At 38.1% G+C, this 13691-nt stretch overlaps 1 protein-coding gene across 1 annotated transcript; it reads left to right on the plus strand.

The window, feature by feature from the left end:
• Positions 1-330: 330 nt before the first annotated feature.
• On the plus strand, positions 331-12658 carry si:ch73-337l15.2 (glutathione hydrolase 6). The gene is made up of 4 exons (XM_063017712.1): positions 331-381; positions 7639-7889; positions 8004-8117; positions 11120-12658. The coding sequence occupies exons 2-4, from the start codon at positions 7694-7696 to the stop codon at positions 12364-12366; spliced, it is 1557 nt and encodes a 518-aa protein (XP_062873782.1). The 5' UTR covers positions 331-381; positions 7639-7693; the 3' UTR covers positions 12367-12658.
• The last annotated feature ends 1033 nt before the right edge of the window (positions 12659-13691 follow it).

Genomic DNA, 13691 nt, shown 5'->3' on the forward strand with positions numbered 1-13691 from the left:
GGCAGTAATGGGGCTTGAAGTGGCAACCTTTTGACTACTACTTCAGTACTTTAACCTCTAGGCTTACTTTAACCTCCCGCATTTGCATTGAATATTAATGTTATGGCTAAGCTCAGGTGAATAACGTGGGCGTGGCAGCGGGCAGGTGAACCCGGTAGTAACCTGAGCAAACGTGTTTCAAACCAAAAGCAAAACACGCCATTCTGGACATCTTGTTAGTCGTACAAACCAAACTGCTGGACCTAATTTTATTGTCGGATGTATAATGGTGCAGGGGTCTGTAGTTCGGTACACGAGGCTAGCAACAGATATTCACGAGGAGATAGAAAGTGAGCGCGCGGATGAAGACAGCGATGAAGAAGTGACGGTCCACTTCTACCAGTGAGTGATTAAAATAAACAAACATATTTAAAAATGATTTAAATGTCATAAACGCGCTATAAACCGAGTATTCAGAGCATTATAAAATATGTAGCCGAAGGGTTCTCTTCATCTTTAATGCTGATTTGATTTATTTAGATTTGAACGTGTTTGTCACAGTGGGTCATGTTATTAAACAGCTGAGAAGCAGAAATTCAGCCTAAAGCTCAGATTTACTCCAAAACTACAGAGAACATGAATGATAATAACATTCCAGTAATAAGTGTCTGATTTATTTAGTGTGTTTCTCAAACACAAGCTCCGTGCACGTTAGAAATTTCAAATACGCTGTATGGCCAAAAGTATGTGGACACCGCTGTTGTTTATTGAGTTTTGAGGGTTTTACACACCCACTGTCAACAGGTGTGTATAATCAATTATATGCAGACATCCCAAGTTGCAAAAACACTCGACCCCGACCCCCCAAGCCCACACCAAAGGATTATGGGTGATAACAGAACTTTTAGAAGCTGCTAACTCATTTACTAAGCTAACTGTTTGCGTCACAAACACATTAATGTTTCCTACATAGTGCACTAGATTGTATATTAGAAAATAATTTATGTTCCTTACTTAGTGCACTAGATAGTGTACTAGATAATAGACTTATGTTTCTTACATAATGCTTTAGGTAGCGTATTAGTTAACCGATTTAGGTTCCCTACATAGTGCACTAGATAGTGAATTAGACAATTGGTTTATGTTCCCTACACAGTGCACTAAATTGTATATCAGAGCACGGATTGATGTTCCCTACATAGTGCACTAGACAGTATAACTAGATGATGATTTGTGTTCCCTATGTAGTGCACTAGATAGTGAATTAGACAATTGGTTTATGTTCCTTACACAGTGCACTGGATTGTATATCAGATCACGTATTTATGTTCCCTACATAGTGCACTAGATAGTGTATTAGATAACACATTCATGTTCACTACATAGTGCACTAGATTGTATATCAGATCACGAATTTATGTTCCCTACATAGTGCACTAGATAGTGTATTAGATAACGCATTCATGTTCACTACATAGTGCACTAGATAGAGTATTAGATAACGCATTCATGTGCGCTACATAGTGCACTAGAAGGTATAACTAGATGATGATTTGTGTTCCCTACATAGTGCACTAGATAGTGTATTAGATAACGCATTCATGTTCACTACATAGTGCACTAGATTGTATATTAGATATGAATTTATGTTCCCTACGTAGTGCACTAGATAGGGAATTAGACAATTGGTTTATGTTTCCTACACCGTGCACTAGATTGTATATCAGATCACGGATTTATGTTCCCTACATAGTGCACTAGATAGTGTATTAGATAACGCATTCATGTTCACTACATAGTGCACTAGATAGAGTATTAGATAACGCATTCATGTGCGCTACATAGTGCACTAGAAGGTATAACTAGATGATGATTTGTGTTCCCTACATAGTGCACTAGATAGTGTTTTACATAAATAATTATGTTTCCTACATAGTGCACTAGATTGTATATCAGATCACAGATTTATGTTCCCTACATAGTGCACTAGATAGAGTATTAGATAACGCATTCATGTGCGCTACATAGTGCACTAGAAGGTATAACTAGATGATGATTTGTGTTCCCTACATAGTGCACTAGATAGTGTTTTACATAAATAATTATGTTTCCTACATAGTGCACTAGATTGTATATCAGATCACAGATTTATGTTCCCTACATAGTGCACTAGATAGAGTATTAGATAACGCATTCATGTGCGCTACATAGTGCACTAGAAGGTATAACTAGATGATGATTTGTGTTCCCTACATAGTGCACTAGATAGTGTTTTACATAAATAATTATGTTTCCTACATAGTGCACTAGATTGTATATCAGATCACAGATTTATGTTCCCTACATAGTGCACTAGATAGAGTATTAGATAACGCATTCATGTGCGCTACATAGTGCACTAGAAGGTATAACTAGATGATGATTTGTGTTCCCTACATAGTGCACTAGATAGTGTTTTACATAAATAATTATGTTTCCTACATAGTGCACTAGATTGTATATCAGATCACAGATTTATGTTCCCTACATAGTGCACTAGATAGTGTATTAGATAACGCATTCATGTTCACTACATAGTGCACTAGAAGGCATAACTAGATGATGATTTGTGTTCCCTACATAGTGCACTAGATAGTGTATTACATAATTAATTATGTTCCCTACATAGTGCACTAGATTGTATATCAGATCACGGATTTATGTTCCCTACATAGTGCACTAGATAGTGTATTAGATAACGCATTCATGTGCGCTACATAGTGCACTAGAAGGTATAACTAGATGATGATTTGTGTTCCTTACATTGTGCAATAGATAGTGTATTACATAATTAATTATGTTCCCTACATAGTGCACTAGATTGTATATCAGATCACGGATTTATGTTCCCTACATAGTGCACTAGATAGAGTATTAGATAACGCATTCATGTGCGCTACATAGTGCACTAGAAGGTATAACTAGATGATGATTTGTGTTCCTTACATTGTGCACTAGATAGTATATCAGATAACAGATTTATGTTCCCTACATCGTGCACTAGATAGTGTGTTACACTACATTGTATATCAGATCACGGATGTACTAGGTGTGTGTGAGTGAATATTTAGATTCGAGATGTCCTGGGATAAAATGCTGCCTCGTTCAGGCTGTCCAGACAGCCACACCTTCAGAAAGAATGAAGAGTACAACATTGCAAGCGCATTTAATATTTCTTCGAATTCAATCAATTGAATTGTTCTTCTTTAAATGTGGCTTAAAGATCACTGCTATCTTTCTAGTACTTTTTTTTTTCCAGCGTGCTTTGCTTGAGTGTGCAGATCTGTAATAATGTGTTCTGGTTTCAGTGTTCATTACTGAGAGAATGTAATGCAGCTGAGAGGATTATAGTGAAGAGCCATTCACACACATCTCTGGCCTTCTCCTAAGTTCTAATTATCAATACAGCGGTGAATTGAACTCTAGATACACACTGTATAATTCTGAGTGTTAAAATGTGTTATCTGAATGGTCTCTGTACACTGTAAGCCCGGATAAGTTCAATCTACTTAAAAAATTTGAGGAAACCGGTTGCCTTAAAAAAGTTAAGTAATGTATAATGAAAACTTGAGTTAGCATAACTTAAAACATTAAGTTATTACACCTAAAAGGCAAGTTGATTAAACTTTCTTTTTTTTGTTATACCAACTGCTTTTCCCAATAATTCTACTTAATATCTTGAGCTCAATGGAAAAAACTATTGATTTTTTCTTAGTTTTCATGTTAATTACATTTTAAATATGAATTACAAATGTTTATAGAGAAACAGACACAATTATACAATTATTTTTCTTTATTTCACTTCAGAAGTATTTACTTAAAATACATGTCAAGAAAACATCTTTAAAACTGTACAAACTGTATATAAAGTTCTGATGAAACACAAACAGCTCCTCACAGTAACCATGAACCTGTAAAACAACACAAAGAAAGAAGAAACAGAAGTATTAAAATCAACATTAATCGCATTAATTTAAGGATTAAAATAAAGCAAGTCAGCACACTCTTTGCTTCGTATGAAGGCTAGCATGCTAACATGCTAGCATGTAGCCTAAATACGGCAAATAAAGCAGCGCTGTTTGATTATTTATTTAGTGTCAACATTAAGATCATTTCTTTTAAACAAAATTGTTAAGTAAAGTACAACACTTACCAAAATTAGACGGAAGATGAAAAAGCCCCATCAGACTGGTGTACATGCTACTCAAAAATAGCATAATGAGGAAGAAAATGTTTGTCCACTTAGTTTAACAAAGGTTCCACTTCACAAAAGACATTTCAGGAAGACAAGTTTACTTTTGCAAAAAAGTAATTTGCAACAACAGGTTTCAAAAGTTAAAACAAATGGCTGCCTGATTCACCAACAGCAAGCTGAAAAAAGACGGACTTACATGTAAATGGGGGCGTTTTTCTGTTTTATTACCTTAACTTAACTTTTTTAAGTTAATCTGATAGAAAAGTCATTTTTTTTGTTTAGTAAACTTAAATCTTTTAGCACATTTAAATGTGTACTCAAATTAGTACAATGTACTCTGCATTTTATAGTAGAGCAAAAAAACTTAAATAATTTATGTATGTTGTACTAAAAATGTTTGATTAAATATAAAGTCCGGGCTTACAGTGTAGTGGGTCGTTACTCCTTTTCAATCGTAATATGCACATTTTAAAATTTTAACTGGAATGCACATGAAAAAAAAAAAAATATCCAGTATCCGCTGTAGCCTCAGATTTCTGTTCTTGGCTAACAGGAGTGGAACCAAATGTGTTTTTTTATTATTATAGCCCACCTGCCTTAGGGTTTGATGTGAAACAGATGGACTACAGTCAGTAATTGTAGAACTGCAGCTAATAAACTTAGACCAGTCATTCTTAATCAAGGATCACAGTTGGCTTAAACTGTTACCTTTCGTAGGACGTCATGGTGGCTTGGTGGATAGCACTGTCACCTCACAGCAAGAAGGTCCTGGGTTCAATTTAATTACCAAGTGGAGCAGTCCTGGGCTGTGGGTTTCCACTGGGTGCTCCGGTTTCCTCCCACAGTCCAAACACAATGAGACAATGAGAAAGGTCAGATGCAGTCAGGTTAATTTGAGATTCTAAAGTTGGGGCACCCACCTCTGAGACCCGGGTGCCATCAGCCCAATAGCTTGACGTAGGTCAGAACGGGCTTGTGCCGGCCTGTAGACCGCACACACCAAAGTGACTAATATAAAAAAAGATGATATGGTATGACTTGTCATTTCACCATGGTTTTAATGTATTTTTTTTTAGTAATCTAGCTGACCTTGCTGATGCAAATAACTGACCGCATGATGGGATGTATTTTAAGATTATTAGTGTGTTAATATGTATAATCTGTGTTGTGCCAGCCAGTGTCGACTGCATTTGGAAAGGAAATGCTGCAAATCCAATTAAATCCAGATGTTGTATACAACTCCGAATGAGGAAAAGTTGGGACGGTATGGAAAATGCAAGTACAATGAAAAATGCAGTGTTCCTTACATGTACTTTGACTTTGTCTGCTCAACTTCATTTCATTTGTTAGTAGGGATGTAACGATGCACCAATAATTTAAATCGGTAATTCTTAATTCGGGTGATTCTTCTTGAAAACTTTTGAAAAATAAAATTAGTAATAATTTTGTTTTAATTATGTCAAGATAATGCTTACATGCTTTAGAGCAAAGACTTAATGATGGCTACAACTGAGCTTATATAGAATTTTAATATTTCATATTTATTTGCGAAGTGGCATAGCAAAATGTCATTATGTGTTGGTAATGACGTGTTGCGGTAATGACAATTTGTACTTTTTTTAAGAAAAAAACTAGCTAGGCCATGGATTTGCTAAAGCTAGTCAACAGCTAGTAAATATAAATAATGTGTAAAAAAATTTTTATTTGGTAAAGTACTGCCATATTGATGTAAATGGTAATGACGCTAAATAAATATACTCTATGGTCAGGAGGAATACATGATTAAATTACTCATATTTCCAGACATTAACATGTCAATCTTCTCTCATGGCTGGCATGTGCTTCCTTGCGAGTCTTTGTTTCCACGGTTACAACATAAACAAGTGTTACCTTCAAATGATTCCCTACAGAAACCATACACTGTTGCGGTAATGACGATAATGCTGGGGACAGTAATATGTTGCTCAAAAATATGCATAGGTTGTACAAATCTGAAAAAAAAAATTACGTTTTGTTTCTTTTTAAGTTATTATAAAACTCATATTGTGATTTTTATAATGAATTGATGACTTTTTAGCATTTTATTAGAGCAGAGAAGTTTTAAAGTCTGGGTTGGGGACAAGGCCAAAGTAGCAAAATATTGATGTTTAAATCATCATAAAAAATGAAAATCATAATTATTTTGGTATGTAATTTTTTTTTTGTGATGCAATGAATGATCTTTTTAATACCTAAGATATTTGTTTTGTATAAAGTATTTTTAACACAAATTTATAACTTAGGGACGTAAAAGTTCCCCCAATTGAAGAATCACCCTAAAATGAATCGATATTCACTTTAAACAGCAAAGGGCACTTGCGCTACCACCTCGCCTGGTTGCCACATCGAGCTTTATTCAAAATGGGTGAAAATTCAAAGGTTGCGGTGGTGACCTATGCCTGGCTTGGCAACCCGGTCACTACACAGTTCTAGAAAAAAGGCGACCGCAGGTGAAGATGTGGAACTTGAGGATGCCCCCTCCTCTTTCAAATCAGAAGTGTGGCAGTATGTTGGCTTCCTCAAGACCAAAAATGAAAGAAGATAATGGACATTTTCAGTAGCTGAAAACACACTGGAGCCTAAATACTGCATTCCATCGCGCACGCACTTTAGCCATACTGTAATGCCAGCACTTTACCAAGCTTGGAAGGAGCACAGGCAAAACCTTAGTTTATTTATTTAAGTTGACTTTCTTTGTTTGTATTATTTATTTATTTATATAATGTTTTAAAATTTCATTAGTTTTTTTACACAAAATGTGAGGGGATATTTTATTTTTTATTTAGATAAATAAAAGATAAACACACATACAGTATTCTATTTTTTTTTTTTTTTTAAAGAGAAATGATAAAAGGAAACTTGGTCATAATTTGTCTTTAATTTAATTTTGTCGGGAAAAAAATCGTATCATGAATCGTATCGTATCGTGGGTAGAGTGTATCGTTACATCCCTATTTGTTAGTATACCTCCATTCTTGCTTTTCAGGCCTGCAACACATTCCAAAAAAATGTTGGGACAGGGCAATTTAGGGCTGGTAATGAGGTGAAAAAACTAAATAATGATGTGATTCCAAACAGGTGATTGTAACAGGTTTGGTACAAAAGCAGCATCCAGGAAAGGCTTTACTGTCCCAACTTTTTTGGAATGTGTTGCAGGCCTGAAATGCAGGAATGGATGTTTATTAATAAATGAAATGAAGTTGACCAGACAAAACATGAAATATCTCAGGTTCATCCTGTCTGCAATCAAATAAAAGTAAATGTAAGAAACTCTGTATTCTTCATGCTGTCCCAACTTTTTCTGATTTGGGCTTGGAGATGCCAGTGCATCACTACCAGAAATTCTTTTTTCCTCCTTAACAACTACTGTATTTTTAACTTCCTAGGTCTGGAAATGGACTGCAACGAGAGCCAGATAACAGAGTCACATGCTTCAGAATCATGGGGACTCTGATCCTGCTGGGCGTTGCATTGACGTTCATGGTCTTCGAGGGGAGTGGACGTTGGACGGATTCTGAAGAACTTGACGATGAGGATCACCATCATGAAGCTGAGCACCAAGGAGCTGAAGATGATCACCACCATTCCCATGGGCATGCATCACTCTACCACCATGCTGTTGTTCTGACTTCCTCAGGTTTATATATAGATTTTTATAGATCTTAACCTTAGTATCTCTGCACTATAATGGTGGATGAATCACGTTTGGAAGGAATGTTTTTGACTGAGACGGTGTTTTTGGCATCTACAGATAACTGCTCCAGGGTTGGTAGGGGGCTTCTGGAGGAGGGAGGAAACGTGGTGGATGCTGCTATTGCTTCTTTGCTCTGCCTAGGAGTCGTCCACCCACACACTGCGGGTGTAGGTCAGTAAGAAATCTCCAATTTATCATGCGCAAATCCAATAATGTACAGACATGACTAGGACGACTAGGAGCAGTGCCTAAATCGACAGCGTTTCCACTTTAGATCTAATCTTGATGAACCCATTGGGACCTTTAGATTCTGTTTTCTATGAGATGCAGTTGGAGCAGATTTACTCGTTAGTTTTTATTTAGGATGTCAGAAGTAATATTTAAACAAAATTGTGATGCTTTGGAAATGGTCAAGCTTGTAATGAAAGTGGTTTATACTTTATGACCACATGTTGATGGACACCCGAATATTCAAAATCGTTTTAATCAAATTGGCTGCCCCCTTTTAGCTGTAGCAACCTCTTCTGAATAGCTTTCACTAGATATTGATGTATGTGTGCATGAATTTGCTTCCATTTAGTCAAAGTGAGCATCACTGAGGTTGGGCAATGATGACATGATGGGACATGATGTCACTTCAAAACGGCATGATTTACATTACTGAGGTAAAAGCTTTGCATTGTGCATTGTAATCTTAGAGTGTCCAGCTGTTTTAGTCATTAAGAAATATGTTTTCCTTTAGAAATTAAGGCAAGATGTTGGGCTATACAGTGGTCCCTTGCTACTTCGCGGTTCGCTTTTTGCGGACTCGCTGTTTCGCGGGTTTTCAATAAATATATAAAAAATATTAATTTATATTAATATGAATACGTACACACCAAAAACGTGAGATTGTAAACAACACATGATTGGTTGACTGATGGAAAGCGACCAACCAGAGAATGCTGCTCTGTATACCAGTCGCTGATTTGGCTCAGTAACCGTCACATCTTGTTTTCTTTTGTTCGCGCTCGGCTAGTAGGAAGTGTATTCTTCAGTGGTGAGTACCCATATCAAATTTAAAAAATTACGTATCTAGGTTTAAGAGTTTAATAAAGCAATAAGCCACGAGAGGCCGTACGTTACTGTGATTTTAGCACAGGGATGACGTTTTTGTAAAACTTCTTTCCCCGTGCTAAAATCTTACAATAAACTTACAATAAAGCGTTCTTCCGCGACGCAAGGTAATCCGATTAACAGTGTTGCTAGGCAACATGAGGGTGAAAATAACATTAATTTTTTCTATTCAGTGGCGTATTAATATGGAATGATGTGAGGTGGTCCTAGGTGTGCGTTTATCGGGGATTTTACAACGGCTTCGAACGCGGCTCAGCCAATCAGATTTTAGGACCGGAACTATCCGTTTTATAAAACACTTTTAGTTTATTTATGAACATTTAAGGAGTGTCTTAAAAGAAACAGGTACAGTTGGAAAGGTTAGTAAGGGAATGGGAAAGTGTTATGTAGTGTATAAGTGAGTGGGGAGGGTTTATAAAAACTTCAAATAGTGTATAACTACTAAAATAATGTATAAATATTAAAATAAATATAGCGTCCCTACTTCGCGGATTTTCACTTATCACGGGTGGTCCTGGAACGTAACACCCGCGATAAGTGAGGGATCACTGTACGTCCTGCCTCAATGTCAGAATTGAATTGCTTTTTTAAATCTCTAATAAGGGCGGCACGGTGGCTTAGTGGGCAGCACTGTCGCCTCACAGCAAGAAGGTCCTGTCTTGGATCCCCAGGCGGGGCGGTCCGGTCCGGGTCCTTCCTGTGCGGGGTTCGCGTGTTCTCCCCGTGTCCGTGTGGGTTTCCTCCGGGAGCTCCGGTTTCCTCCCACAGTCCAAAAACATGCAGTCGGGTTAATTGGTGACACTGAATTGCCCAATAAGTGAATGGATGTGCGTGTGTGTCTGCCCCGCGATGGACTGGCATCCCGTCCAGGGCGTTGGCTGTGTGCCTTGCGCCCATTGAAAAGCTGGGATAGGCCCAACGACGTATGGTTGCCACTAGGGCTGCAGGATATATCGGTTCAGCATCGTCCTCGCGATGTGTGCATGCGCAGTAGTCACATCGCGGGAATCAAATACGTCATGCTACAACCTTTTTGCTGCTTGACACAAAACGGAAATTCACAGCGTTCTCATTTTCCATGACGTATCTACCAGTGTGTTCGAAAACCTAGTGAGCTGCCTCGCTGTCCTACTACCTACATATGCAGCTGCCTCAGTAGAGAGGATTCTAATAAGTCATTGACTTTTATAAGGCAGGTTATTCGAACGCGCTACTTAGACAGCGATTCCATCGAGTTTCGCGTTTAGCATTCAGCGTCTTGCCATTAAAACCAATGGAATGAGGTGGGACGGCGCTAACATGTCAATATAACATCTCGATTCGTGTACAGAAAACGGTTACATTTGCTGACAAGCCCAAACTTGCAAATAAAAACACTCGTTAAAAATCGATAATTATTTATTTACGTTTGAAAATAACTTTGTCCGCACCGTCAGCCATGTTTATTTTTCTGTGAGAGAAGAGATGCCGCAATGAATTCTGGGATTGCCTTCGTCACTAAGGACGCTTCCGATTCTCACTCGTTCTTGAGTCAAAATAACGTCGAAATATTAAGATGCCTCAGTAGTGAGCTTAGTAACTAAGGCATCTGGGATTTGGAACAGGTGTATAGCTGCTCTTTTGTTTGTATAGGTTTTTTTTAATAATGTTTACTACTTGAAGAGGTTTTGATTGTGAAATAAAATATTAAATGACCAATTTTGTCAATCCTGTTAATTCCCTCATGTGATATTGAAGCTTTCTTAGTTTAATGCTCAGTTTCAACCGAGTACAAAGATGTAGCTTGTCATAATCTTTTGTATCCCTTGTAGGCACCACCCTTTTTCACATATGAGCCCCTTAAAATCGCAATGTCAGTTTTTTCCAATATCGTGCAGCCCTAGTTGCCTCTGTATGGTAGTTGTAGCTTCTATAATAATCATTGAAGCTCGGTGAGTGTATTACCGGTCTTACAATTCCAAAGATATTAGTTACTGTCACCTTTGATTATTATTTATCAGTATTTATGTACAATTTATCTTTTCAGAAAGTATTAATTTTTATGTTTTTTTTTCAAGGTGGCATGTTCTCAGCCATCCTATACAACAGCACATCTGGATCACTTGAGGCAATACGTTCCACTGCACCCCAAGCACCCTCGTCGACTTACGGCATCCCATCGATACTGCAAGGCATCAAGGAGCTACATTCACTTCGCGGCCGTTCCGGATGGACCCGACTCTTCAAGGAAGCCATAACGTCAGCCAAGGAAGGCTTCGTCGTCGACGAAATCCTCGGCGAAGCCTTGGAAAGCCACAAGGCCAAAATAATCGCGTCCGAACTGTGCACTCTGTTCTGCGATGCCGATGGCCGCGTGAAATCGGTGGGCGCGATCGTTAAAAACCAAAAGCTTTCGGAGTGTTTGCGGAGTGCCAGCCTGGACAAGTACCGTTTTCTCGACAAGCTGGCTGTGAAATTGTCTGAAGACCTTTCTCCAGACGAGAGGCCGGCCTTCCTGAGTGCCATCCGGCGCGGTCGCGGGGAAATCAACGACCCCCTTATCGTTAAGGAGGAGAAATACACTGTCCTTTCAGCCGATTTGGCGTTCGCGGGTCAGATTTTATCTGATATATTAGAGCGAATCAGACGGCAAAGCTTCTCCTTTCAGAATGATGTCGATTCTAACTCCACCGCCTCCTATACTAACCTTTTAAACGTAATTCTGGAACTTGAAGATAAGTTCCAAGCTGAGGATAAACTCAGGACCACGGACTTATTCCATAATACACACAACGGTCTTATCGGTGTGCTGGATAATCATGGCAATGTTGTCGTCATGTCAGCTTCACTCAACAATACATGGGGATCTGGACGATTTCTGCCATCTACTGGAATCCTCCTCAGCAGCTTCACTGCGAACATCTCAGACCTGCCGTACTTCAATTTTCCATTGGTTATTAAGATCACTGACGATGATGACGATGGGGAAGACGACGATGTTGAAATTGTTGCCGTCACTGGAGGACTTTCTGGCTTATTTAATGCCGCTTTTCTATTGCACAACAGGATTGACCTAGAGATGAGTTCTAAAGAGGCCATTAGTAGACCTCTCCTTCATCTGGACCATGGAAACTCTTCAGCCGTTTGTTTATCTTCCCTTATAAATGGCTCTGACGTTTACAGACTCTTCTCAGAGAGACAGAACGAGCTCCTGAATGTAGACGTCTGCTCGGATCATTCCATGTCTATGGTTCTGCGGTTACATGCAGAACATGTCAGAGCATACGCAGTCCCGGTTACTAATTCTCAAACTGATGGGTACTGAAAGAAGCGCACAGGTAGATTTTTAGAAGTGTAATTTATTGTGGTGTAACTTTTTGTCTGGCAGCGAAATGCTATTATGTTTGATGACGGCCTAAGCTAAGAAGGTTTGCTTAAATCAGTCATTAATTTAGTGCACATGCAGAGATTGGTGTTACTGAATTCCCAGTAGAAAGGAATACTCAATTAAGAGTGAAGAAGTATCTGGGGAACAACTAAGTTCACGGAATTTACAACCCCAGATCAGAAAAAGTTGGGACAGCATGGAAAATGCAAATAATAAAAAAAAAAAAACACTTACATTTAATTTCTTACATTTACTTTGACTTTTATTTGATTGCAGACAGTTTGAACCTGAGATATTTCATTTTTTTTATTTATTAATAAACATTAGGGCTGTCGAAGTTAACGCGATAATAACGCATTAACGCGATTTCAATTTAACGCGATTAAAAATAATAGTGCCGTTAACGCAAATTCTAGTTAATGTTGAGACTTGACTGGTAGAACTACAACGCTCGGTTACATTATGTTAACATTATGTTAAAACAAACGTTTTAATGTCGGACTTGCCACCGTTTTTCATTTGCGGTTTGTTAGCATAATGTAACTGAGCGTTGTAGTGATGCACTTATAAAGAAATAAATACACGCTATATTCACAAGTTGTCGGGAGCAGAACACTTTTATTAACTTATTCTGTTAAGGTACCAAATACCGGAAAGCTGAGTCAAGCACGTTAGTCCATGCACTATGGAAGCCCCAAAGGGTCAAAACACACTCACTTCGTGTAGAAACGGCCATCAAACCATTGTCACAATACAACCACAGAAAAGTCTGTTACAATAACTACGCCTTATCCCACCTAAAGCACCGCTGATCTACAATGTTTGCTAATGGAGAAATTCTAAACTACAATCTGACATTTACTGCCTAGTATGTGAGTGAATAAAACTCCCTTACAGTTTTCTCTTGTCCCAGCAGTTTTTAACATCAGTACATTTAGCATAAAATGTGTTCACCATTTTAATTGTAACATTTCACATAAAAATCCTTGTTTTCTATAACATTTACACAGATTTTTTTTTATGCGATTAATCGCGATTAACTATATGAAATTCTGAGATTAATCGCGATTAAAAAATTTAATCGTTTGACAGCCCTAATAAACATCCATTCCGGCATTTCAGGCCTGCAACACATTCCAAAAAAAGTTGGGACAGTAAAGCATTTACCACTTGGTAATGTTGCCATTCCTTTTCATCACCGAGGAGACCAACTCTGGTTCCTCTCAAGGTTTCTTCCTGTAATTTTCAGGTAGTTTTTCCTT

Source organism: Trichomycterus rosablanca, chromosome 21 (genome assembly GCF_030014385.1).
Source record: "Trichomycterus rosablanca isolate fTriRos1 chromosome 21, fTriRos1.hap1, whole genome shotgun sequence".
Classification (NCBI taxonomy): Eukaryota; Metazoa; Chordata; class Actinopteri; order Siluriformes; family Trichomycteridae; genus Trichomycterus; species Trichomycterus rosablanca.

What these genes read in the sequence shown, in the direction of transcription:
- si:ch73-337l15.2 (XM_063017712.1), top strand. Translation starts at nt 7,694, where the DNA reads ATGGGGACTCTGATCCTGCTGGGCGTTGCATTGACGTTCATGGTCTTC. An exon ending in TGTTGTTCTGACTTCCTCAG is followed by an intron (nt 7,890 to 8,003) that starts GTTTATATATAG and finishes TGGCATCTACAG; the next exon opens with ATAACTGCTCCAGGGTTGGT. An exon ending in CCCACACACTGCGGGTGTAG is followed by an intron (nt 8,118 to 11,119) that starts GTCAGTAAGAAA and finishes TTTTTTTTCAAG; the next exon opens with GTGGCATGTTCTCAGCCATC.